This window comes from Astatotilapia calliptera, chromosome 20 (assembly GCF_900246225.1).
Source record: "Astatotilapia calliptera chromosome 20, fAstCal1.2, whole genome shotgun sequence".
Taxonomy (NCBI): domain Eukaryota; kingdom Metazoa; phylum Chordata; class Actinopteri; order Cichliformes; family Cichlidae; genus Astatotilapia; species Astatotilapia calliptera.
The window spans coordinates 3,303,115-3,330,608 of record NC_039321.1 but is presented as its reverse complement, the minus strand read 5'-3'; the positions used below and the strand labels follow the sequence as shown (position 1 = coordinate 3,330,608).

The 27,494-nt window shown below is 42.4% G+C and overlaps 1 protein-coding gene across 1 annotated transcript in view; it reads right to left on the bottom strand.

Moving 5' to 3' along the window:
- Positions 1-27,494, bottom strand: part of plxna3 (plexin A3) — a 137,524-nt gene that overhangs the window by 104,829 nt on the left and 5,201 nt on the right. Inside the window, exons 2-3 of the mRNA XM_026154649.1 lie at positions 486-914; positions 192-382 (exon numbers count right to left, since the gene is read on the bottom strand). Coding sequence (XP_026010434.1) covers positions 192-382; positions 486-802 — 508 coding nt within the window. The 5' untranslated portion in view covers positions 803-914. The remainder of the gene's footprint in view (positions 1-191; positions 383-485; positions 915-27,494) is intronic.

Sequence of the window (27,494 nt, the reverse complement as noted above, 5' to 3'; positions counted from 1 at the left end):
TCAGCTTCACCCCTCGGTGACAAAAACGCTCAGCTTACGTCTTCATAGCATGACTTCACTAATCAATGGGTGACATCATGGTGGCTACATCCTTCTTTTCCACTGTCCAGAAGCTAATTCCTTCCAAATGTCTTAAATTGTATTACCTGTCGAGGACTCTCTAACTCCACCCCCTCTTCAGCCTTGCTTACCTGCCATCCCATCAGCCTCTCGGGCTCCAGACAGGTAGTGCTCCTTGCGGTGATGCGGTTCCCCCAGTTTGAAGAGATCCTCCAGCCTGAGGAACTGACAGACGCCCTGCCAGATGGAGCCGCATGCCACCAGTCTGTTTCCAATATAATCCACTAGTAAGAGCTTATTCACGTTATCTGACATCTCCAGTCTGAGGACAGAGGCAGACAGGTAACGCAGACAGGTGAGACAGGTGTAGACATACAGATGTAATGATATATAGAAATAAATAAGTGAGACAAGAGGGGACAAACCGATGAGCGCAGGACCTGACGCTGGGTGGAGGGTAACAGCTAGCATTGTCCTCCACAGGTCCGGTCATGTGACTCCGCAGCTCCGTCAGATTAGCTGACAGCTTCAGCACTCGGTTCACTGCTCCGACATACACCTCACCTGTACTCTGGTGGACGGTCAGGTGGGTGAGGGAGGTGTCAAAGGCCCGGTACACCACTCTGCCCGATGGCACGGAGGGAGGCGGAGGAGCAGCAGGGGCAGAGAGGATAGGGGAGGAAAAGAGGACAAGGGAGAGGAGAGGGAGGAGGAGCAGAGGAGAGGAACAGGAGAAGACCATGGTGGACACGAAGAGGAAAGGATGAAGGGGCAGAGGAGGAGAGGGGGGAGGAGGAAAAGGAGAGAAGAGCTGGCGGCAGGTCTGGTGAAGAGTCGGCTTCAGTGGGGCATGGCTGCAGGGAGAGAAAGAGGAAAACGCATTCAGAACCAGCTTCAGAATATTCATGTTTTTAAACTTTCTTTAACGTTGTAGCAATTCACTGATGGACCTCTGAGCATTAATGGCTCCATTACAAACAGGTCCTCCTCACAGACAATTCAGCTGCTTTTAAAGGCACCAATGTGACTGAATGCATGAAAAACAATGTGTATATGGTCTGTGTAAAAGATAGATAGCAGGAACTTGGATACATGGCAGAGACGAGCACTCAGCATAATGAAACTAACGCAGAAGCGACTCAATCCTTTGAGGTAAACATGCAGGAGGTCCTTTTTCTCTTCCCCCTCAGCTGGGTACATGTTTCTTTCCCACTGTCACAAAGTGATAGTTTATAGACCTCATATGATTTTGGGGGCTTTCTCTCCAATATTGGAGAGTCTTTAAATTAAATATAAAGTACTTTGAGGCGACTGATTTGCCACTGAATTGAACGGCTGCAGTTCCTGTGGTGATCACTTAAGGCTGGCTCAAAAACGTAGAGTCCCGTATCAAAAAAAGCCAACTCTGCAGCAGAAATAAACACGTTTGTAAGGTCATTTTAATTTTTATTAACTTAACCATCTGGGCAATGGAGTTAGCTGAGCAGTGTCTTGATTAAAATAAAAGTTTATATAGTATTAAATTTTTTAATTTTGACAATGTAATCTTCTAAATTCCTTGAAAGGACGTCACATCCCTGATCTGCATCTCATCCCTGGTCTGATCAGCCTCAGGTGGATCACCTGCAGGAGGATAAATGCTAAAATATGAGAGTCACGCAATGACCGCAGGAACATCTATTCTTCACAAGGCCACCTCAAACGCCAAGCAAGGTGTTTCACCAACAATAAACAGAATTATCTTCAAAATTATCCCGGCCTTAGCCTGACAGGGAGCTTTAGAAACCAACAGGCAGTATTATTTACCAGAAACACACACACAGATAGCGAGTGCAGAGATTAGCAGAGTGTGGGAGTGTAATCGAAGCAGATAGAATTATTGATCTGTTTCTGTCTGTCTTCTCACTGAATCTCTCTCATAAGCCTCAGCAGCTCCAGTAACACTAAGCTGGATGGAAACTTCACTCTTATCCTTGCAGCCAGTTCAACTCCGACTGACTGACAGTTCTAATCAACACACACACACACACACACACACACACACACACACACACACACACACACACACACACACACACACACACACACACACACACACACACGTAAATGCCTCGACAGTTTAATCCTAATCTACAGCGATATTAACACCAAACGCAGGACAAGTTTGGGCTGCAAGTATTGTGTTGAAAAGCCTGCAGCATTTGCGCTCAGCGTGGGTGTCCCAGTGGGAATTGAACCCTCAACTGCAGCACTGCTTTATATCAGCCTCCTGGTTTTCAGCTCAGACGCATTAATCAATACGAGAATACGAGAAACGGCGTGTGGAAACAAAGAGCTGGATTTATTTTATCTGGCTTTCAGGGGTTTCTTCTTCTGCTTTCTCAGTTACATCTGGAGTGTCTTTTTATTCATCTGAATAAGGTTTAACAGTGGAAACGCTCACTGCAGTCTCAACGGGTCAGATTTGGTAATATCTCTTTTTTAAAAGTCGCTTTTAACTCGAGTCAGGATTAGTGAGCAGGCCTACAGAGAACACATCTGTTCTGTTCAAAAATGTCTTTGAAGTGATTTAAATAGGAGCTCTTCGGCTCATTTTCAGCTCTGTACTTTCACTCCGGTGACTGCAGCGGAGCAGCTTTGCATGACTCACAGTTCAAAGAAAAAAAACAACTGTATTTATCTTATTCTGGGCTTTTATGCAACACTCTTTTCCATCCTTTGTCTAAAGAAATCCATTTAACTATACAGGGTGGGCCATTTATATGGATACACCGTAACAAAATGGGAATGTTTGGTGATATTAAAGTCCGAAGACAATTGAAAGTCTGAAGTCAATTGTCTATGGTGTGAAGATACGAGATGTGCAGCACCTGAAACTACGGATACTGGACGCCTGTGCTGGCATTTTTCCTGCGGTGTTGCTATCAGTGTGTGAAGAGTGGGAGAAGAGGGTGGCATTGACAATCCAACACAATGGGCAGCACATTGAACACATTTTATAAGTGGTCAGAAACTTGTAAATAACTCATGAAAGAATAAAGTTACGTTGAAACCAAACACACCATTGTTTTTCTTGTGACATTATCAATACGTTTGATGTGTCACATGGCCCTCTTCCTATTGAAAAAACAAAAGTTGTATCCAAGATGGCCGACTTCTAAATGGCCACCATGGTCACCACCCATCTTGAGGAGTTTGCCCCCTCACATATACTAATGTGCCACAAACAGGACTTTAATATCACCAACCATTCCCATTTTATTACGGTGTATCCATATAAATGGCCCACCGTGTACATTAAAACATTAGCTGTTGTGGAAGAGCGTTAAAGCTGCATTCTTCCTAATAGCCAGCAGGGGGCGCGCCTCTGGTTGCAGAAAGACTTGAGGTTCTATAGACGTTTACAGGGACGCAGCGTTGCTCTGCAACCTCAGTAAACATATTCTTGATATGTCACGGATTCAGTCACTAGTTTGAAATCTGAATATGCAATATTTTCGATTGTTGACATTATCAGGGTCAGAAAGAAGAACAGAGCAGGATATGCTTATTGGTCAAAACCTGACACGTCATTAGCCAATAAACAGACAGCTTCAAAATGTCACAACAGAACTTCTTGAACCAGGCAGTGACATCAGATGGCTACAGTCATTCTTTAAATACAGTCTATGATTTTTTTCTCTGAAGGCCTGCCTCTCTGAACGCTCTCTTTCTTCTGATTGGCCGAGTGCAGGAAGTCCCCAGTAGTGAGAAAACAGTTCAAATCGAGCACAGATTAATAAATATGGTTAAACAGTCTGTGTGTGTATTTAAACCATTTGACTCTTTCATTGTATTTTAAAAGTGACTAATGTGTGCTGCACTTTGCCCAATTTTGTACATCAATAAAATATGAACTAGTTTAACCAACTAATATTTCTGGTGCTGACAATGTTTACTCATCGTGGTCAACTGATCACACGCGTCTTCACTAATAATACATATTCTAATCCCAGAAATCCCACAGAAGAAGCGGAAACGAATTATTTTACAACTGGGTGGAAATCTGTCTTATTTCAGGTCAGAGAGGTGCTCTGCCTTCACATGAGTGAAATTTTGAAAAACACAGAAACAAAAACGAATTAAAAAACAAACAAACACACTATATACACTGTACAATGGAATATTTAAATAAAAAAACGTGTGAAATAAGACTGCCCTGTGGGACCAAATCTCTACAAAACAAATATTTTACACAGTGCGTCCTCGCTGTAATTAACGTATTTCAAATAAATAATAAATCGCTGTTTTCAGACAAAAATGGGGAAAATGTAGCTTTGAGCCTCTCAGGTGTAAAGAGCTTCTCGTTGTCATCCCTGCTAACGATGTGAGTATTTGTGACTAATTGTCGATTCGAGGAGTTTACAAGACTCCAGGATATGCATGAGGGCTCAACGGTCAATTGAGAGCGTAATGATCAGATTAACAGCAGGTGGTAAATGTAGATTTCTGACATGCAGCATGATGGTGGATCCACTGAGGCTTAAATTTCACTGCAAAATTTGGGAGAAATGAAACGAGTCCCGTGAACAGAAACAATGTGAAGTAAACCTGGAGCTCTTTCTGAGCAGCAAACAAATCACGAGCCGCCCTGTCCTGTTAATTTTACTGTCAACGTGTGAATTAGTTTCAGCAAACGGGGGAGACATGTTGGACTGAGGAGGTCCAGGCGTCTCTCTGCAGCTTCATTAATAAATGAGAAGAAGAAGAAAGAGTCTTTTTTTTTTAGTGTCATTTAAGAGAGGTCCTCCTGACTGAGCTAAAACAGATCCTCCACACAGCGACTGCACAGCGCCGTGAACGACGGCTTCTAATGAGACAGAAACTGAAGGGAGGGATAATAAAGTTTTCAGCCGGGCAGCGGAGACGTACAGGAAGCCGAGTCCAACAATTAACCCCGTGACACACACACAGAAACACAAAGAGGCAGTGAAAGATCAGCACATTAGTTAATTAGCCCGCTGAGCTGAGGGGGAGACCAGAGAGAGGAGAGGTCGACAGATGGACCAGTGTGTGTGTGCGCGTGTGTGTGTGTGTGCGTGTGTGTGTGCGCGTGTGTCTCAGAGTGTGTGACGGACAGCTGGGCAGACAGAGGACACAGATAGAGTTTCTCTAACTGGACTACGATTTCACTGGATCATCCATCACCCTGGAGAACCGGAGGCTGTGACTGAGGACGAGTGATGGGACGACCCCATCAGAGCGAGGACATTTCTGCACCTTAATGGCTTGTTTGACATTTTAGACTTGGGTTTTAAAATCACATTCAGGGTAGAGCTGGCTAAATATGAAGTCCTTTTATCTGGTTGGCCTGAAATCTCACAGAAAAGCCTTCAGCTGATCCAAAACACCACCGTGACAACAGTAACAGGCACATAGGAGATTATATATTTCCCATATTAGCCAGGCAAGAGTTCAGAATTCATCTAAATACATACAAAGTCTTAATGATCAGGACCGGTCACATGTTAAAGATCTCATAGTGCCATGTGATGCTGACAAAGCTCTCAGGATGCTGAGCTGTGATTTCTACAGTTTCTAAAAGTAGAACAGGAGGCAGAACCTTCAGCCTGAAATGATGCTATAAAAATAAAATGGAACTGAACACAAACGAATATGTCACGTTATCAGTCAAGCTGAGAATAAAGTTATAGGTCTTTTAATAACAAAAGGGAAGTGGTGTGAACAAACTTGTTCCCCTTCAGCTGTGGTTGGCCTGTAAAAAAGAGCTGCATTCACTGCTTTTTGTGTTTCTTCTTTAAAAATGCCAAACAAATTTAACTTTGCTTCACAACCAAAAAGCATTTCTGGGTGGCGTCCAACCTGAAACCGGAGAGGTGAACGAACTTTCCGAAGCAAAATGGAGAAGGCGGAGAGTCTGCTGTGCCTTCGCCTGAATTGGCTCAACATAAATAAAACTGAATAAAATGGAATAAATCGATGCGTTTCTTTTCCTTTACGGTGATGCACTTTCACCCTCCCTAAAAGCACAAATACACTCACTGTTTGGCTTAGCTTGAGATAAGATCACAGAAAGAGCGCCTTAGGCCAGCGGGGTCCAGGAGACGTAAAACTGGCCCATGGTGTCACAAAACCCAGGTGTTGGTTGTTTGTTGGCTAAGGCGTCGGTTGCTCTCCCTGCAGCTTCCCTGCAGGTCTCCCTAAATGCAGGAGTCTTAAATAAAGTTAAATTATTCTTCAATAAATCAATGAATATTTGTGTCGAATCGCTGAGATTTTAGCATTTACCAAATTTCTGATGACGATTTCTGCGATCGAGCGGCCTGGTTTAGGTCCGGTGCGTTGGCGGCGAAACACCAGCTGTAACAGTCAGTTTGTTTCAGCAACGATCAATATCAAACGTTTCAGATGTTCTGCTGCCGCTCGGCTCGTCGTCAGGTTGGAGCTGCAGGTCGTCAACATTCATCAGGCTTCATTAATGTTCTGTTGTCAGATCTGAACCGACTACGTGACCTTTGGTTACTCGCAAATTATGAAAGCTAAACTTAATTATCAAAGGGGGGGGGGGGGGGGGGGGCTTCAGAGGATTCATATTTGATAAGTGGATTTGATATTCAGAAGCAGCTCCATTAGGAAACATTTGTATGCAATTACCCACAAAAGGTTAGATTGCTGAGAGAGCAGGAAAGAGACAGAAACCACGAGTTATTGATGATCAAATAAAGTAATCAATCCAAAGCACTATGCTTCAGACAGATCTAGCACAGTCTCCTGAAATTGCCTTTGCGTAGTTTTGCAACACTGTGGCACAGAGAAGTAAGAAACCCCAAACACCACCACACACATCAGAGCGTAACAGCTGTGTATTTTGCCACATTAACACTCATGCTTCATGGATGGATTTCAATACAGATGCTGCAACTACTTCAGTGTCTCTCTACTCAGTTAATGACTTTAAATGGCCGCTAAAACAGCTTTTAATGTGGTTAAAGCACAAATGTAAATCAATTAGTTTAAATTCATCAAACAGCAAATATCTTATTCGCCAAGTGACTAATGACATGTAGCCAATGAGCATGCAGCATCTCTGAGCTCTGCCCCAAGGCAATGACCCGAGTTTTCAAAACAAAAGATGGCAAATGGATGATCAAATTATTTTTCCATTTTATGAACTTAATGTTAGGTTAGCAGCAAGTAACCTTTCAAAATAAAAGCACAGGGACTATCTAGTCCTTGTGGAGGCGAGTCTTGCCACTTGGCGACCCTCTTAGAGCATTACTGGGGAAATCATACAAGGAGAAGATGTGGCACTCAAAAATCCTGAATCTATGGGAGAATTCTCACATGTTAAATATGGATAAAGACTCAACAAGACAGCAAAGCAAGGGGAACATTTTAGCCTGTCGTGCACATGCACGGTAGAGGTTCACAACCTTTCAGGCCCTCTCTGAAAATCATTTAGACTTCAGGGTGAGCTTCTTCTGAATTCTTTTTTTGACTTTGCCCCAAAATAAGATTTTAAAAAGTCCCCCCCCCCCCCGGACGTTGTGTTTCTACATCTCTCAATCTGGTTCACCGATACCGCGCATTGATCTCAGCCTTTCAGGCATCATTCCTGAAATGCATTTCCATACTCCTATTATGAAATTATGCGACCATCTACAGCATCTAAACTGCCGTGTTCGAGTGCTGAATTTAAACGTGTAAACATTGCACTCGGCCCCGCCTCCACCGAACGGGGATAAAACGCTGCCGAGTGCCAGTGCCAGCTGTATCTCAGCGCAGTCGCCCTATCAGGCCTGAAAGTGTCTCAATCTCCCATCTGTTGGCCCGAGTCGCCTCTAAACCATCCAGCTCTCAGCTCTTATCTCTGACCATCTCTGACCACCCTGCATCTCTTGCCACCCAAACGGCCCCTGAAGCCTTTCACACCAGGAAACTGCAGCACAATGCTGCTTTGTTGTGTGTTTATCGGAGCCCACAATTCACACACAGAGCCTCAGTCACAGAGATGAGGGGGTCACACAGGGGGGACGCAGATGGAGGTGATGGATGTGGGCGACAGAAGGGGTGTGTTGGTTTTATAGCTTCTGGTTGGGCCGTGATGAAGCATTTGGGTGGAGTTTGCACTGGATGTCATATAAACTATAAAGATGTCGTTTCAAACTATTAAGTGTTGGTGCAGATAAAGATCACCGGGCTGATTGGGCCTGAGGTTTCACATCCGGGCCGGTTTCTAAGAAGATAAAATCATGCGAGAAGTTTGTGTTCATTAAATCTGTTGGATTTAAATATAGAACAAACGGAGCTACAGTAAAGAAATTAAATAAAAAGACATATTTGGAATAAAAAATGGACGAGATATTTATTGATTTGATTATTTACATGACAAATAAATAACAGAAGCATCCAGTGGATGGATGAAGTCCTTATCATGTTGCCCTAACATTTACATTTTATGGTAACATCTTTTAACCTCATTGATTTTATTTTAGACCTTCCCATATAAATCATTTTGCACCTTTAATTTTAAGAGATCCCAGATACATGCTATTGATTATTTAGTATTTCTATCATATTTTTATTGCACATTTTCACAATTTGAAAAAATATGATTTTTAAATTTTCTGATATTTTAATATTGTTACAGATTATCAGTTTTTTTTTTTTTTATCCTTTTTTAAATAAAACACAAGTTAAACATTACAATAATTATTCCTTGTGATGCTTTCGTGTAGTTTAGGGTTTTTCCCTGTCTCTTTGGGCATTAATGGGCATAATAAAATATTTATAAATGTATCCTAATATAATGACAAACTTATGATAACAGTAGAATAAACTGGTGTCCAGAAGAACAATGTCATGGTGGGACCCCACATGCTGCTTAATCTAGTTTACACAGGAGTCGGCGGCAGAGATCATCGCATCCATTTTCTCTTTCCCCCCCCCGTTATCCGATTAGGGTAGCATGGGCTTTGGAGCCAATCCCATCTAACATTAGGCCAGAGTCAGGGCGCACCCTGGACTCGGCCCATCACAGAGTAACACAGCCAGCCTTTCACACTTACATCCACACCTCCAGCCAGTTTTACAATAACTAATTAACCAAAACATTCACATGTTTGGACTGTTGGAAACCCGACATGCAGAGAAGCAGAAGTCAGAGATCCAGACAGAGCGGGTGAAATGTTCCTAAACAGATAACATATTGGACTTGTTGTTTTAATATCTATCATGTAAAGAAATAAAGTGGGAGATGAAATCTGTTGATAAGTGCGAGTTAAAATAAATCTCCAGTTAAACAGACGGGAAAGTGAATGGGAGGTCACGTGAAAGTCTGTGTCGTGCTGATGGCTGCTTGTGTGAAGGTCACATCTGTCTAACAGGGAGCCCAATGTTTCTGAATCAGCGAATTCAACTCGACTGAAGCTGTCAGATATGGAGCTGCTATATTAATAACAAGAAGACAAAAACAGATCATATCACACAACTTATTGAGATTAAGCTGAACGTCGGCGTCTATTGTCTAATGAGGACTAAAACTTTCCTAAACACAGGCTGTGAGAAAACATTGAAAACTCTAAAAATCTAAACGGGGTGTTACATAAGAGCTGACTATGAAAAAGGCTTTTACTCCAGTCTGCCCTACTTTCTTACCTGTCTGGACCCTAATAAGAACCAAAATCTCCAAAACTTTTTTCATACTGTATTAATTAAGACTTAAAATCAATGACTGAACCCATAAACACATCAGGAGAGCGTTGACTGAGGTCACAGATCAAGTAAACAGCAGGGCCGTTTTCCCATAGACCTCTATACAATCTGACCTTATTGCAGCCAGATGAATCGCCCCCTGCTGGCCGTTAGAAGGAATGCATGCTTAAGGCACTTTTACATTGTCTCCTCTTTTCAGACCTGGAATCTCTTATGTACAGTGTATGGATAAAACTGGTCGGGTCAGAGGATGAACTGAGGGGATGCAGAGAGGGCCACACTAACATAGACAAGCTTTTTATGTTTTTAACACTATGAGTCATGCAAAGATGATCCCCGGAGTAATAACAGAGAGCTGAAAATGAGCCCAAGAGGACTCCTGTCCATTTGAGGGTGGTTTACAGTCTAAACATTGCTTCATGAAAACCAAATATTCCTTATAAATCTGCAGGAGATAAACAGAAGCCGCAGTGATGCTGGGAGGATACCGTATCATCGAGGCTGAGATCACAGTAGGCAGGTGGAAGCAACGGCAACATCGGAGACGATTTAAAGGTGATGCCAAAAAATAACTGCACCCCACCCCAACGCACCACGACATTCAACTGTTGAAGCTGGTAAAAGCGGCTGCTTTCAGTTTGCTTCTCGTACACAGATTTATGCAATGAGTGTTTTTATTGAAGTCGATTCAAATGTGTTTTACAACCTATAAGCTGCTGCTAAGTATGATTTTCCCTGTAAACAGACAGTTAATCTTTTATGTTGGTATAACAACAGCTGATCTAATTTAGTCTGATTGTTGTGTCACTTCCTGTAATTACATAAACACAGTGAGCCGCAAACCACCGAGTACGCTAATACGTCCGCTTTAATTTCACTGCATCTTCCTCTCAGCCGGCCCCTATAATTACAAACCACTGTAAACCGTCTGACTGTGCTAATAACAGCTAACACGCTAACACGCCGTCCTGAGAGTCCCACGGCGTGATCGCTTCACTGTCCGTCTGGAAATCAGAGCTTCTTCCTGCTGCTGGCTGGAGGTAAATAAGAAAGAGCCTCTGTGGGGAGGGAGAGGAAGGCTCTGCTTCACCAGACCGAGCTGCTAATTACACACTGGAGCTCCCGCCACAATAGACACTGTTCGTTAAACATACGAGAGAGAAGCGGGGGAATTTACCGGGAAAGAGGAGACGGCAGAAGGGGCTTTTGAATCTCTTTTGTAGCACTAGTTTTGGCTTATTTCTATCTGATCTTATATTTAATGCTAAAGAGTTTCACCTGAAGCATCACAGGTCCATGAATATCTTTGTCTTAAAGTCTAAAATACAACTAATTAACAAATCCATGAATCTCTTAATTTTCTTCAGTTGATATTGTTGGTTTATTTGGGTCTCCTCCTGGCTAGATACCAGCATGTCCAGGGCTCACACAGTGTATGAAAACTTGACTATGAGCAGCAGTGGAGTTTACAATGATAAGGGAAAAAAAACCTACACAGAAAAATCCAAGATTTAAAAGGAAATTAAAAACTAAAAACATAAATCAGTGCACACATCATGCAACGCTCTGCAGCTCTGGGTGCTGAAGCCTGAGGCCTGACCCTCCAGAGGAAGCTCATTCCAGCAGCTCATATCCTCGATCTACTTCGGGTGGTCACTGCGTACAGCTCGTGAGGAACGTCGACCAGTCAGTAAATTAAAACTGTTGTTTATTACCCGTAAACGAGCCTGCTGTAGGTCAGAAGGTCAAACAGGTCATTCGCCAACCTGAATTTTGGTGGTTTGAACTCCAAAGTGTCCTTCACAACGATACTGGATCATAAAATGGTTCCAGTGTATTCTTAACATGACAGTTAAAACTTAAGACTAATAAAACAAAATTAAAATTGTTTAATCAATAATGGTAAATTATGTTGATGTATATCATAATTGTTTGACAGAAGGTAAAATCTCTCTATTCGGTTTACCGCTGCAATCATTTAGCCGGCGTTAGCCAATCAGCTGCCAGCATTTTCATGATAAATGAGTTTTTTTAATAGCAGAAAATACTCAATATCAGAAAATGACACTACAAGGAACGTCTCTGTCTTGAAACAAAACACAGACAGCACAAGGTGTTTTTTTGTTCAATGAGTCCAGGACCTCCCGAAATCATCACTTTTCTGTCATGTAAACAAATAAAAGCCTGAAATGCTGACATTTAAAAGAAAGAAGCAGAATGTTTTGGGCATTTTTGCACATTCTGGGAAACATTTTGTTTATGTAGATGTCCAAAAAGCAAGTTTCCATTATGTGGAGCAAAGAAAAGTAAAAAAAATCCTTTACATTTAAATGTATCTGATCAGTAATTGTTCTCAGCAGTCCTGGGTGCAGCCCCACCAACAGGTCGCTGTAAAATCTCCCAATCAGGACAAGGAGCAATTTTAAGGAGGGACACCTTAAATAGACGGCAGTTAAAACTGCTTGTTCGAGACAGGATGAACTAGAGGTCACAGATACGTGAGGGTTATTTTAATCTGTGAATCATGTAACGCTGCTCTAATGGAATAGAAATATGAAGCAAGAAATGAGAGAAGATCCACTTTAAGCACTGGAAAAATACAAATCAAGGAAAACCTCTTCAGCTGGCATGTGGTTGGTCTGTGGGACCGTTCATTGATGTTTATCTCTGCAGATCAGATCCTTTTAGCCTCTGAGAGATGTTTGTTTAAGTTTGCTGTAACCGCTCAGGGTCAGACGTGTTTAGATGTTCGGCCTCTCTGGTTTCCATCAGCTGATCCATTAAATAAATAACATAAAAAAAGAAACCAACCACCAACATCACACAGCACATGGAACTCTAATGAAATAACAGTGTTAGACACTGATGTGTGTGTGCGGCCTCAGACTTTGTGGTAATGACACTATAGACTATAATACACACACACACACACACGCACGCACACACAGCTAATGGAGTTGGTGGCTAAAGCAGAGCTACTCCAGATAATTACTCTTCAAAAACATTACTATATCCTCACACACACACACACACACACACTAATTACATACACACCTGCATTTTGGAATATATTCAATCTTTTGGAATAAAATCAAGATATAACTCAATGTGTGCTGCAGAAAGCACACTGCTATTAAAATTAGCATAGGACGTTTTTGGGACTAATTTAAATGTCAAATAAGCCAGAAAAAAAAACAGGCCAATCAGCTAGCCTTAAACTAATAAAACATACAAAACAGAAAACTGTAATAGAAAAGGTCTAATATTGTCCTGAATAATACAGCATGTGTGTTTAAAAATTCATTCCTCAATACCCAAAACGTATTTTAAAACGTCATCACCATACAGGCACAATAAACACACTGGGTTTGTGGACGGCTCTTATGAGTGCTGCTCTGGCACGGTGGTTATAAGCCAGATTATTCTGGTTCAACCACATGAAGCTGTACTTTTATTTTCTTCCAAACTGCTGTTGGAGGATTACACCTGTGGCACGTTCAAGCTCGGTGGTTTACTGTACCTGTGCAGGTAACATGCAACATTTAACTCTTGCACATAATACTTTATAGAGCCTATATAACTGGTATATTTCCTGCGCTAACTAGCGCTAGTTGGATAATCACACACAGATAAATTATAGAACAAAGCTAACCTATAGATAACTAGGTTAGCTAGTTATCTGTAGGTTAGCTCCAAAGCGCCAGATGCTAACAACACTGGCAAAGACTATAAACTATAAAGCTAAAGTCACCAACCTGTCAAGTGTAAGCTAGCTGCTTAGATACCCATCTCCTAGTCATTGTCTTCAAATGTTACGTTTTTATAACCTGATCTTTACTATGTGTTTAACGTTTGAGGGAGCAGCTAAATCGGTTCGTGATGGAGATTTAAAGAAATAAACTTTGATTAAAGTCGCTAGTTTAGCCTCATGCAGGCTTAGAGATTGATCAGTGACCCTCTAGCAACCACCGGTTGCTAAGGAAAATGTCCATTCCTCAACAAAAGTAAAGTAAGAATGTAAAAGTTTATTTGTGTAGCACATTTCACAGACAGACATCACAAAGTGCTTCACAAGAGAGGTAACAAAAATACAATCCAATCATAAATGCATCATAAAAGCCCTGGGCTTTAAAACGTGCTAGTGTCAGTGGTGAGGCACAACTTTGTAAGTTCTTAGTTTCCAGTTTGTCAGGCATGTTTTTCAAGTGTTTGCAGAGAAGTTTGCGTCTCCCTTGCATATTACAGGAGATCATGGCAATCTACAATTCATTTTAGACAGCAAGCTCCAAGCTACAGCGCGCCAACCGCTGGGGGAAAACACATTTTCTCTTGAGTATCTGGCAGTTCAATGTAGTCTCCAGCCGGCCTCTATGCTTGTGCGACTGCAGCCGTAACATTTTTTATTTTTTCCAGAGATTTGATTGTTAAGCTGCCTAAAAATATACAAACTCAGAGCATCAAATTATAATTTAATGTGTTGCTGATTTCAGTGTATTTATTGGTAGCACTTGGCCTGAAGCACTTGAATCCCCAAAGCTATGACTTCAACCTACAACCCTGATAAATGGATCAGAAAATCATCATTTTGTAAGTAATGAACCATAAAAAAAAATAGTTTTTCAGTTTGTTTCAGCCTGAAAACATAAAAGGTGTTTTTAATTGAACTTAAGGCTACTGCTTCTTCCTGCCCTCTGCCTTTCTCCCGTTGTCTCTCTCTCCCGTTGTCACCTCTTATTCCTTTTGTTTTATGGGTCTGGCATGAAATCTGTTGTCTAAGCAGAAAATAAGCATCCATTCTTATATAAAAGCCAGTATGCACCATGAAATAACAGCCAGGGGGCAACAAGCAAAGGCTGGCCATTAAAAAAAGACAGGTAGAAAAAAATAGCTCGCAGCAGCTTACACAGTAAATTTATTATAATGTCCCATTTTCCCAGCACTAATCCCATCACAGCTGAGTCCTGAGTAGGAATTCTTACGGATATCGCCTTTAAATGTGCAGTAGCTTCAGTGTAACTTAGATCCCTTCTAAGAAATGATTGCATAGTTTCACATTTTCTTTATCAGTAGCTGCAACACATCGTTAAACTCCCACTGCAGTGTATAGCTTGTTCTACAGTAAATGGTACTCAAACTAATATGTTAAATAATAAAGTCATGATTGGTATTGTTGCACTTTTATGGCTTGCTGTGAGGCTACAATTAATTTATTTTTATAATCGATTAATTTGCAGTGATTATGTTAATAGCTTTCATGCTTGAACAGCAGCGATGCCAAACAAAAGGTGGAAATACTTTATTTTCTATCAGCCTGAAGCAGAAAATCTTTTGCGACTTCTCGCTGCCATTTCAAACAAAACCAGGACTGCGAATGTAAACGGGCCAACGGGGAACTCGTTCATTCATCACACAGTCCTGGTGACCTTTAACCTCGCTATATATTAAGGCCGCACTGACAGAAAATCCAAACAAAGTGTACTCCCATGACTGACAGCCAAGTCACGCTGCATTTAACCGCACTGAAAGCTATATTTATCCTCCACTAAGGTCATAAAGAGCTCACAAACTAAACACTGATTGGATACATTAACTCAGACGGCGCTGGACTTCATCCATTAGAAATAAAGACGAGCTGAGGGAAACGGGAGGGGATGACAGCGGCGTGATGGATGGTAACCAGATTAATTCTGTGGTTTTACACACAGAGTTTAAAGTGGACCAATTACACTCATATTAAAACAGTAACACACGTAAGTCCTCTGTGATATTTAGGGATTATGTCAAGGAGGAAAGGTAAAACCTCACTTACCAGACAAATCCTGAAGATAAAAGTGATGCGGAAGAGCCGGCTTCACTGAATCAACATTAGACAGCACTCAGTCCACGGAAGTAGGAAAAGAACAACTGATCATTTTAAGGTAACTTCAAGCAGACAAAAAGTCAGAGAGGCAGTGGATGGATTCCCCACCGACCCGAGACACGAAACAGATGAAACAGAAAGCAGTGTCACAAAGATGAGAGAAGCGGACGTTGATGCTAGGATCTTCACAGGAGGGGAAAAAAGTCCCCGAAGCCCAGCTACAACGGGAAAAGGCCAAAAGCATCCTGCTCCAGAATCAAACAGACGATCATCCGCAGCCGTGCACCAGAAACGGAGAACGGGGGTTAAACAGAGTAAAAAGCTAAATGTAAATATGTTAAATGCAAAAATAAACAGTATGAAATGTGTCTGTTCAATAGTAATAAAGTTACCATTGCATGAACACACATACCTGCAACTTCACCCAATCTTTTCCTCAACATACTTGAATCTTTAAAACAGTCGTTTTATAAAATGTAACAGTATGAGTCCACTTTATCATTGGGTGACAGGCCACTTCATTAGGCACACTTAACACAAATACCTGATCAGCCATCAAAGTTTTGGAGACAAAAGGCCAGAGGTCATGGGGGAATAGGCAGACCGCTTCGATATGATAGGAACATAACAAGAGCTCAAAGTTACAACCAAAGTGGGCAGAAGATCATCTTTACATGGCAGGTCTGGATTTCTGAATGAGTTTTGTCTTTATTTTTACATATTTGGTGATTTGCCTCCTTGAAAATTCAACTACATGCACTTACTCCCTTTTTGCTGTGCTGAACACTGATATTACGGATGCCGAGGATCCCTGGAAATGTATGGTCGATGTTTAATACTATAGAACAGGGGTAGGCAACTCCACACCTCGAGGGCCGGTGTCCTGGAGGGTTTAGATGTGTCCTTGATCCAACACAGCTGATTCAAATGGCTAAATGACCTCCTCCTGAAGTTCTCCAGAGGCCTGGTAATGAACTAATCATTTGATTCAGGTGTGTTGGCCCAGGGCGAGATCTAAAACCTGCAGGACACCGGCCCTCGAGGCCTGGAGTTGCTTACCCCTGCTATAGAACAAAGAATCAGCTGCGTGTTAAAAGGAGGCTTTAAAAAAAAACCACAAAGTGAGCCTTTGTGATTTCAGAATATTTCCCCCTGTTAACCACTGCTGTTTACATCACAGCCTCCAAACAAAAGCATATCAGAAATGTGTTAAAGAACCGGCAGTAATTTAAAAAGTTTGAGAAACAGTGTGAACAATCGATAGTGTGAATACTGTGACAATAATGAGCTGCAACATGGGAACAGTGGCATGGTACAGGACACCCCACCCCCCACCCGGCTATAAACAAGGTGACTCCAACACCTGAAGACCTTTTCTGTCCTAAACTCCGGGATCATTAGCATCTGATGAACCCCATTTACCTGATGCTGCGAATGCTAAAGCAGCTACTTTCAAACCTGTGAAGTCTGTCCAGAGCAGGGGGGAACACTGAAGTCTGCTGCTGTTTCAGTCATTAACAGCTCAACGACAACGTCTGACTTGTACTCCAAGGTCAGAACGATGGAAAACAAGAACAGACAAAGATTTACCAACTCTGATGTTGGTTCATTAGAGAAAAACAAGCCTTCCTATATTTAATAATCACAAAGAACCAGAGAGAGTTTATTATTTTTTTAGCACCTTATGTTCCAAAAACCGAAAAATGTGACTGCAGTTAATTATTACTGATTTCACTGTAATAACAGCTAGGATAGGCTCCAGCCTCCCGTGACCCTGAGCTGGATGAGCAGGCGATGGATGGATTCTATCTTTTTAAATCTACGAACCAAAGCTTTCAGATTTCAATAGCAGGACATGTGCAGAGGATGGATAGTTGCTATATTGGGCAAAGGATGAGAAACTTGGAGCTCCGAGGCAGGAGGGAACGAGGAAGACCTCAGAGATGGTTCATGGATGCAGTGAAGATCTCCCTTTTAACAGGAAGAGTCCTCCAGCAGAACCAAGTTCAGGGACGGGCAGCCATGTGCTGCGAACAGCCGAAGGTGGGGTGGGGGTGGGTGGGTGAGTGGAAGGAAGAGGAGAGCACAGAGACACAAGGACAAAACACAAACTACAGACAGAAGTTCATGACATGCAGCAGTGAAAGGAGGGGGGAGAAGTGCTCATAGGATGATGGGAAATTCCCAGCAGCCTGAACCTATAGCAGCAATTAAGGGAAGGTTCGGGGTCACCTGATACAGCCCTGCATACAGGAACCGTTTGACACAGCTTGAGATTAAAAAACAAAATCCACAATTATGTCCCACAATAAGCGGCTAATGAGCGTAATAATTAGCCAACAAAGACGTCCTGCTGTAATCTTTGTTGCTGCAAATGTTCGTGCCATCCGCTCTCACAGTCCGGATCAGATACGAGCTGAAACATGCACGGATGGATTTGACAAAAATACCGTTTTCAACCAAGAAGGAGAAATCTACTTTTCCCAATTACTATTTTTTAATGTAACTGGAAAAAAATGTTGAAAAATATTGTTCGAATTACAGAATCCAGTGAAGGTTTTCTAGCCACGGTTGATTATTATAGTTGTTTTTTCCCCTTTAAAAGCAGGATGCACTTGGTTCTGTCTGCTGAAGCCAGGAGAGCGACAGGTAATCTGGGAAAATTGTGGGCTTCAAGGAAGGTCACCTTAAAGAGGAGATTTAAAAAGAAAAAAAAGAAGAGCTAAAACTGAAAACATAAAGACTCGTTTCAAAGGATGAACTGCAGGGCTGCATCAAGGCCGACGCTGAACGGAGAATGATGTAAATCTACTCCAGTGGAGTCCGAGAATAAAAAACACGGAGCTGGAAATGAGCAGAATAAATGTACTTTAAGTCCAGTGTTAAATAAAGAAGAAAGAAACTAATGCAAGTACACACAAACGAGCAGTCTGAGGCTTGAGCTTTGAGCTCACAGGCTTTACATGCTCACCTCTTTATTTAAACACTGCCAGCTCTTAAGACGAGCATTCGCTGCTGTAACAGCATCATTTCAAACCAAAATACACAAACACAAGAGCGAGGAAGAAAAGGAAAGTGAAAATGGAGAAAGCGCTGGATCTGTTTCTCTGCAGCTTCTGCATGCTTCTTCTGTCCGTTTTCTGATTTCAAAACATCCTCATTTAAAGGTGCTGTAACTTAGCAACTAATGCATTTTCAAAAGTGGGCAGTTTATGCGTTTAAGTGTCTCGTTTTGCAGCGAGAGGAGGAAGAAGAATGCTTTTACGCGTTCCAGCCCTTCTCTGCAGAGCGCACGGGGAGCGAGGTTTAAAATAGGACTGCAACTTAAACCCGACTGCCAGCTGCTCCAACGGCGAGCTCGGTAACCAGGTGCAGATTAGAAAATCAGCCCAACAGATAAATATGAGTACAGTTGTGATGTTATCGCAGCTTTCTTGCTGATAAAACCTGTTCTTCATGTCTCATATACCCAAGAATAACCCTTTCACTCGTGCACAGAGGAGCCATCGTGTCTGCCGCTTTCACGAGTGTAACACACCTAAACACGAACCTTTGTTCACATCCGACTTTACAGGAATTACAATTTGTCACAAGAAGATCTGCGGATCACAACACGCGGCGAATCTGAACATCAGAGGCCCACTCAGCCCTCCGCAGCTTATCTCGACGTGTTGCGAACACCGGACCTAAATATTTGTCAGGATAACATCAGTGTTGGAGCTCAGGGACACTTTAGCTCACTTTTAATGGCTTAAAAGAACTAAAACAGAGACGACAAGCGCCAAGGAGTTCGTGTTCAAGTCTAAACAGACGATAAGAGAAGAAACTGATGAAATAAAAGCCTTTACTTTACAGTCCTATGAAGCATTTGTATCTGGGTTTATACGTTTCCGAGAAATCGATCTGAAAAGTCCTGGAAAAACATCACAGGAGTGGAAACTCTGTGATTTGTGCTCAATCAGGAGGCAAAACAGTGTTATGCTCCTTTAATGGCCTGAAAGAGCTGTAATGTTGACTGTTGGACACCACCCTGAATGCACATGCACACACACACACACACACACACACACACACACACACACACACACACACACACACACACACACACACACACAGTGTCCCTGTTGGTTCATAAAACATTTCTAAGACTCGGCAGCTGCAGAGCGATGCCCCCCCTCCACACACGGGATGTGAAATCACTCGTGCGCACACACACTTGTATTTAACCTTGGACTCCAATGATTCAAAGATTCACAGGAATGCACAGAAACATGCAGGATGTTGCAGCAGTTCAGTGAAAGTTCGAACACAATGCAGGAATTTGACTCTCACTTCTAATTCACACCATCCTTCACAGACAGGTGTAGCGATGACAACAACTGCAGAACCGTTAATTTGATAAGCAGCAACACGTCTGACGGAGGGAAGAATCTAAATGTGAACATTTTTAGTTGATTTTGAACCACCACGTGCAAAACATCTGACTGGGAGCAGCTTCGTTTTTCAGAAATGTAACGATCCAAACGCACTGCTGGTGCAGTAAAAAGCACGGTGTGGACTGGCCTCCCCAGAGCCCTGACCTCAAAACTATCGAAGCAGCGCGGGATCCTTCGAGAAACCTGAAGAACTGAACACTGAAACAGTTACAAGAAAGACTGGCTTTAGAGAGTTCAGGGTGACAACAAGAGGAACGGCAGCTGTCTTCTTCTGGGTTTTGTTTTTGTTCCTTTAAAATTTTTGTACATTTTTTTAACCTGAATCAGCTTCCAAGAGTTCAAAGAGCCTCTTTCACAACTGTGTGAAACTTATCAAAACTGGAAATGAACACATGAGATGTTGAAATCATAATGTGGAACATTTTTACACGAGAACTGCTCAAAACACTTTAATTTCTCACTTTCACTTCTGCTTGTTTTGAGTGTTTCACTCTGTTTTAAATGCATCAGTGTGAGATGGTTTGGAGAGTAGAAGCAGTCGGACAAATGCAGCTGAAGCTAAATGTGAAAGAGAAACACGAAAAGGTCATTAGGACTTAAGTAAAGAACATCAGTAAATGTACATACGGCTACAAACACACACACACACACACGGACAGAAAGTCACATGTATGTCTTTGACCCTGGCCTCTCTAAGGCCAAATCACACATGACCGCACACATCCAGCTGCTAGAGGTCAGGAGGCATCGAGGGAGGAAACCAATAGCCTCAGCTGATTGTTTCCTGCCTGTTCCTCAGCTCATCCTGAGAGTGTGCGTTTGTACTTGTGTGCCTAGCTTTGTGAGGACCCTTGTCCATTTTAGTCCTGTCATCAGGGCACGAGTGGAAAGTGGGCACTATTTAAATGGTTTCAGAGTTTAGGGAAGGATCGGGTTCAGGTTGAATGTTTGCGGGTCTGGGAACACGGGGTTCTAACAAGGACACCAGTATGTGTTTTAGACCGGTGAAGCCATCACATCGGATAAGAGGCTGCCTATGAATCGTGCCTTGTTGTGTCAGATCTGATAGCAGTGAAATGAAGTGAAGTGAAACCCTCCTGATGGTGAAAGACCAGATGTGACAAACACAAATACTCCAAATATTCCAATGTTTGGGAATCGGACTTTATTCAAACACAGTTTAGATTTACAATTCATTGATTAGAACAGGGTGTGTACTTCTTATATAAACTAAATTCCTCGCGAGCAGATTAGAGACCGACACGTATTTTAACACCGTTCAGCTGCAGGTTCGCTTCTTTTTATCAAGACAAATAAATGTTCTTCTCAGCTGTTGAAAAGCTGACACGACACAAAGAGGCCGAGCACAAGTTTATACTACAAGCCTTCAAAACGGAGCATGAGATCATGAATAGCTCATGAAGTTATTGTACAAACCATCAAACTTGTGCAGAGCTCACTGACAGGGTCACTTTGCACTATTTGCAGACTAATTAGATAAAATCTATCCCTGTTGTTCCAGTTAGGCTGTGGAATTGAGCGACTTTGGTCAATAAAAACTATGATAAAAATGTTTATGAACATTTTCAAACAGCAACAACTATAAAACTAAATGATGACTAACAATTCAAGTAATTTGTGTTTAATGCGTCTGCAGCCTGCAGCCTGCAGCTTCCTCCTCGTCCTCAGCACATTTGTCTGAACTGCTGCACAAAAAGAAGCTCTTAGCATCCGTCTCTAATGAAGCTGGTGGCTCTAGGAGGAAACTGATGAACTAACTACACTCATCTACACATTACCACAAAATATTAGACAATCAGCATTAAAAACAGGCGCAGGCAGCAGCGTGGATGGCCGGTGGCTCGTCGTCAGGTGACGTTAACGTTTCTGTCGTAAATCTTTCACGTTGCCATCCGAAGGAGTGAGACGGTTCCAGAAACAAGTGAACTGCTCTGTTTAAATCGTGGCTGCGTTCACGTCCGTGTTCAAACAGACAGGAAAGAGGATTTCAGTGAGCAAGCTGCTGCTCTTCAGCGGAGAGGTGCTAAACGCTATGTGAGGAAAAGTGAATCGACTCCAGGAGCCAAAGTCAACACTGAGCCGGCCCTGAGGCTGTAAAACCTTGGACTAAACTAACTAACTGATTATAAAGCATTTAAAATACACCTGCTGCATGAAAAGCTGCCAGTGTATCAGGACTGATAATCTAACAAATTCATGAATAATGCATCAGACTTTTACGACTTCATAAGTATTTTTTTTCCTTCGACACTTTAAAAAGGCTCCGTGTGTTTTATTCTTCGACTCTGCTGCAGCAGTTCTAAGCAGCCTTTCTTCATCCTACACCGCTCTGCTGCTCCTGAATCCATCCTCTGTCTGCAACAAGCCATTTCAGCTTCTCTACCTTTCAGTCGCCCTCCCCAAACAACACCGCTACTTCAAGAACTGCCATTCTGTGGACTTCCTGTTCCACAGGAGGCACTCCAGCATGAATGGGACCCTATACAGCATTTATTTTGGTTTAAGGCATGAAGCAAGCCACAAAGAAATCCTATAGGCACTTCAACGAGTTCCCTATTTACACACACGGAAGCTTCTGTTGTGCGTTTGCTTCTGACTTCTTGTTATCCTTTGTGGGAGTGAGTTTAAAATCCATCCACCTCTTTTCCACTTCAGAGTTATGACTGTGCCGTCACAAGGCGAGAGGCAGGGCACATCCTGATAGGCTGCCAGTCTGCCACAAGGCTGAGACAGAATAAAAGACAACCATTCACTCTCAGTTTCACACCTACAACCAATTTAGAATCACCAAATAACCTGATGCGTACGTCTTTGGACTGTGGGAGGAAGCTGGAGTTCATGCATACACGGGGGGAACGTACCCACTGCACACAGAAAGGCCCCAGCAGGCCACTGGATTCAAACCCACGGTATTGTAGCTGTGAGGGGGCGGGACTAAAAGTGCACCGTCATGCCCTCACTGTTAAAAATCCTTGATGGACTTAATTATATGTGTTAACATACATATTTGTGAAAACTAAAATTTTTTATTTAGTTTTCGTCAAGAAAAAGGTGTAAAAATACATTTTAGCAATTTAACACCAGCTTCAGTACGATGAGATTAGCAGCTCTGCCGTCCCTTTAAGCCAACCTTCACCTAAACAGAAGGTTTGAACAGCAGGTGGGCGGGGCCACTGTGCTGAGATGACGATGATAAGGAAATCCTCTATCTATGACATCATATATTCCCAAGAATAGAAAAAAGCTCTTGGTAACAGCAGTAAGAACATTCTGGGATTAGGCGTACGTACACTGATCTCATTTATTTGAGACTCTGGTCATGCTTAGTATGAGCATCCACGACTGGAACATAAGAGGCCGACTAACTTTGATATGTTTATCTCATTAGGACGGGTACTGGGGAGGATCTGAAACTGAGGTTTCAGATAGAATCAGTTTGAAGTACACGCTGGTGCACAGAAAGATGACGTCATCGCAGCAGCAGGACCGGCTGGTCTGGCTGTAAAACGTCTTCACAGACAGAGTCAGAGGTGAAACGCTGCCGGCAGAAATATCATATCAGGGTCCGTCTCGCTCTGCTGACTCAGCGTTCTCTCAGCGCTGACTCTGCCAATGACTCAATGTGACAGAGTGCGAGTTTTTAGACTCAAATTGTACATTAACAAACAATGGCGTGTGTTACAGGGAGACAAAGCGCTCTGGATTAATTTGCACACGTCTGCCCGCTCTGATGTCTAACACACACAAAAACACGCCGCTGCAGGTGACACTGTGACCTGATTTCGACAAAAGGATAATTAAGAACGCACAAGAGGTCAAATACACACACACAGACACACTCATATCAAATCAATGCTCCATAATAACACGCACTGATGGATTTCCAATAGCAGGATAACAACAGCCCTTCACCTGAAGGACTACAGCTGCGCGTCAAGTAACGATCCAAATATTTACGCTTTTTTAATGAAGTGCCGACTCGGCGTCCGTCTTCATTCCACTCCACGGCTATGGCAGCACTCAAACACTGGACAACAAATCACTGCAGATTGCAGCCAGTAACTGGGAGCTCAACCAAACAGACAGACGCAAATGTTTCCACAAAGAACGTGAGACGACCGATGTAAAACACGACTCGCCGCAAACGCGTTCAAAGGCAGCCGTGCGGATGTTCACTCTGTCTGTGACGTCCTTTCAAACAGATTTAATCATGACTAAATACTGCGTGAACGAGCCAGACCGAAAGCAGTCCTCCTGCGGAGGCAGACAGCTGTGACCTCTGACCTCTTCACTTGAACAGTGATTTTAGGCCAGCAGCCAGAATCAACATCACTAAGATGGCAAGTTATTTCTTCAGTTAATCAATTAAATGTTTTGCCTTAAAAATGTTAGAATAACAGAAATTATGCAGTTTATCCACGAAACGAGTCAAACCAGCCCCTCAGACTGAGACTTTTACCAGTTTACTATGTTTGCAGCGAATCGCCACCTCTGATTAATTTATCAGTAGATGACTTGGTCACTGCTTAGTTCACTGTTGTAGCAATCCTCCATGGACTCCAGCTCCACCCTTTCTACTGCAGCTGATGGGAGAAGTCCTCCTTCCGCTCCTTCCGCTGTGAGCTGGAGCTCCACTCCAAGGAGAACCCTCAGCAGGTGGAGAACTGTGCAAGCAGGACAAAGACCATGATCAGTGGCTGCAGTCCAAAAGGGTGGAGTTGGAGTCCTTCGAACCACGGGATAAGAGTCTCTGTGAAGACCCAGCTTTATGCTTTATGACTTTGTAAATAAAATATTTGCAGAAGATAAAGTCATGAGTAGTTTACTTAAATAATCCCTTTAGGAAGTAACTGCATTTGCTTTTTAGGAATGATTTTCAGATGTTCAAGTTGTCATTCAATCATAAATTTTGTAACTGTTTCTGTTTTTGAAGGATGCATCTTTCCAGGTAAGATGCAAAACCATAACTCTGCCAATAACACACCTAGAAGCTGTTTGACAGTCATAAAACATTAAAAACTGAAAACATCTGTCCAGTAAAGCATGACTGGCATGATGAGATTAGATGCCAGTCAAGAGTTGTAGCGCCGTGTTTGAAAATAGTGTAAAACCTTCCAAATGTAACTAACGGTGTAATCACTATGTGAAGAAACGATGACATCTGTGTGTGGTGATGAAGCGCTATCAGCTAAAGCTGAACTTGGGCCTGGCTGTACTTTTGTGTAATACCGGTTTCTACCATAAGGTGGCACAGGTCAGCCCAGCAAGTCATTAACAGCACTTTCTTACTTATAACTGGAGCTAGGTGTGGGCAATATAAACGATATACGATAGAAACTATATAAATTTGGCCAGCGATAGAGATTTTGACTATACCACTCTATCGCGACAGTGCATGTTGATGATGTCATTAAGCTGCACCTGTTTCGCAGCGGCTAAAACCATTACCATCTGCAAATTATTCCGGGCGACAGTCATAGCAAAGAGATGAAGCACTTTTGAAATATGGGGAAAGCCAAAAACTGTGCTTCCTCCACTTCCGTAACATTGATTCATTAATGTTGAATTCTCTCGCAGCTGCTCTATTCCCATGTTGTTGCAGTATATTAATAACTAACCTCGTATTGTGGATGAATGCTCTCAGTTGTTCTCCTGACTGAAGTTTGGCCCGTGTACAGCATCCTGCTATGTGATTGCATTTGTCCCTGACCACCAGAATCCCTCATGTTAACTTTTATTGAGTGGAAAAAAGTTAGCTTCATCCTCCAGCTTCACTGTGCTAATGTTATGCTAACATAGCTGTGGCGCTAGCAATCACGTAGCACAACATTATATACCAGGTAGTCCAACTTCAGTAACCCTACAAATGCCACTGCTGTTTAGTTTTTGGTCTTCATTTATATTGGAAGTGGTAGCAGAGCTGTACGTTTGAATTAGTTTCAAAAATCTCTCAGTCAGAACATGGTATGTCATGTTTAGGTGGAAACTAGCGAGCTAACTTCCTGTTAACTTCTAACTCCGTTAAATTTAATAACTTCTGTTTTCATGGATGCCTGGATGTTAAACTTAATTGTTACACCTGATAAAGCAGCAACGCTGATGATTTAATTAAAGATTAAAGAATTTAGACCGTTTTAACTCTCAGTGTTCGTTTGACTTTGGGACCTGAAGTGGACGGAGTTTTGGACCCAGATTACTCCGCGAAGCTCCTCACTACGGCAGCCGTAATGCTCTGACAATCCATCGAGCAGTGCGGCTTAACAAAGTTGTACTAAAACATTTTTTAACAGATTTCTGCCCAAATCAGTTCGCGGTTAGTAAGCACAACCAGAATTCATACATAAGGGCACACTCTCGATTTTTCAGAAAATTAAAGGATTTTAAGTGTGCTTATAGTGTGGGAAATACGTTATACAGAAGAAAAGAATATATCGCGATATATATCGTTACCGCACATGCTTCAAATTATATCGCGATATGACTTTTAGGCCATATCGCCCAGCCCTAACTGGAGCCCCCAAAAGACAAACCTGATGAGGAAATTAGAGTAAAAAAATAATAAAGAAACGTTAAAAAGATCAGCGTACGTCTGAAAACACCGCCCCCTGGTGTTGGACGTTTTTGTCTAAACCTGACTGAGAGGAATTACAAAAACAAACCTTTAAATAAATGAACAAAAATTATCTCCAGTGCAAACTGATCCGGGTACAGCTGGCATGTTACAGCATGGAACAACATGTAATCATTTCAGAGCAGTTAGGGCAGCAGACCTCCTCGTGAGTGAACATCGAAACCTTATTTTTTGCATTAAAATATTATCTCAGTGGAAAAAAATGAACATGATGTTAACTAAACAGATAAAAATTGCAACAAGTCCAACATATCATCTCCTATTGCATTCCTGAGACGCCAACTTGAAAATGAAACCTGCTATGGACTTTCAAAAGCGCACACACATTTGTACTGCACTCTGTGCGTGTCTTATAGGCTCCAGGGTTGGTAGTTCAACTCCCCCTGGAGCTGAACTGTATCCCAAAGCGAAGGTAGATTAGCTCCAGAGGTGCCTGCTGACTGGACACACACACACACAAATGGAAAAAGTGATGCCGAGATAAAGCAGCAGGCAGGAAAGTGAAGCTCGGTCTGGAAACATGTTGCAGCTTCACAGCAGGAAAACTGCAACTTTACGAGATGTATTACAATCACAAAGAGGACGTTACAGTAACAGAGAGGCCGAGCGAAATGTGAAAAGCACGTTTCCTCCAGAGGATCTGGAGTCGTTTGGCATTCGTGCAGCTGCATCCAGCTGTGCTCCATCTACACGCACCTGTAAGGAACATTAAAGTTTTACTTCCAATGTTTCTGCTTCCGCATTTTGTGTGAATGATTCAGGAAAAACAAAC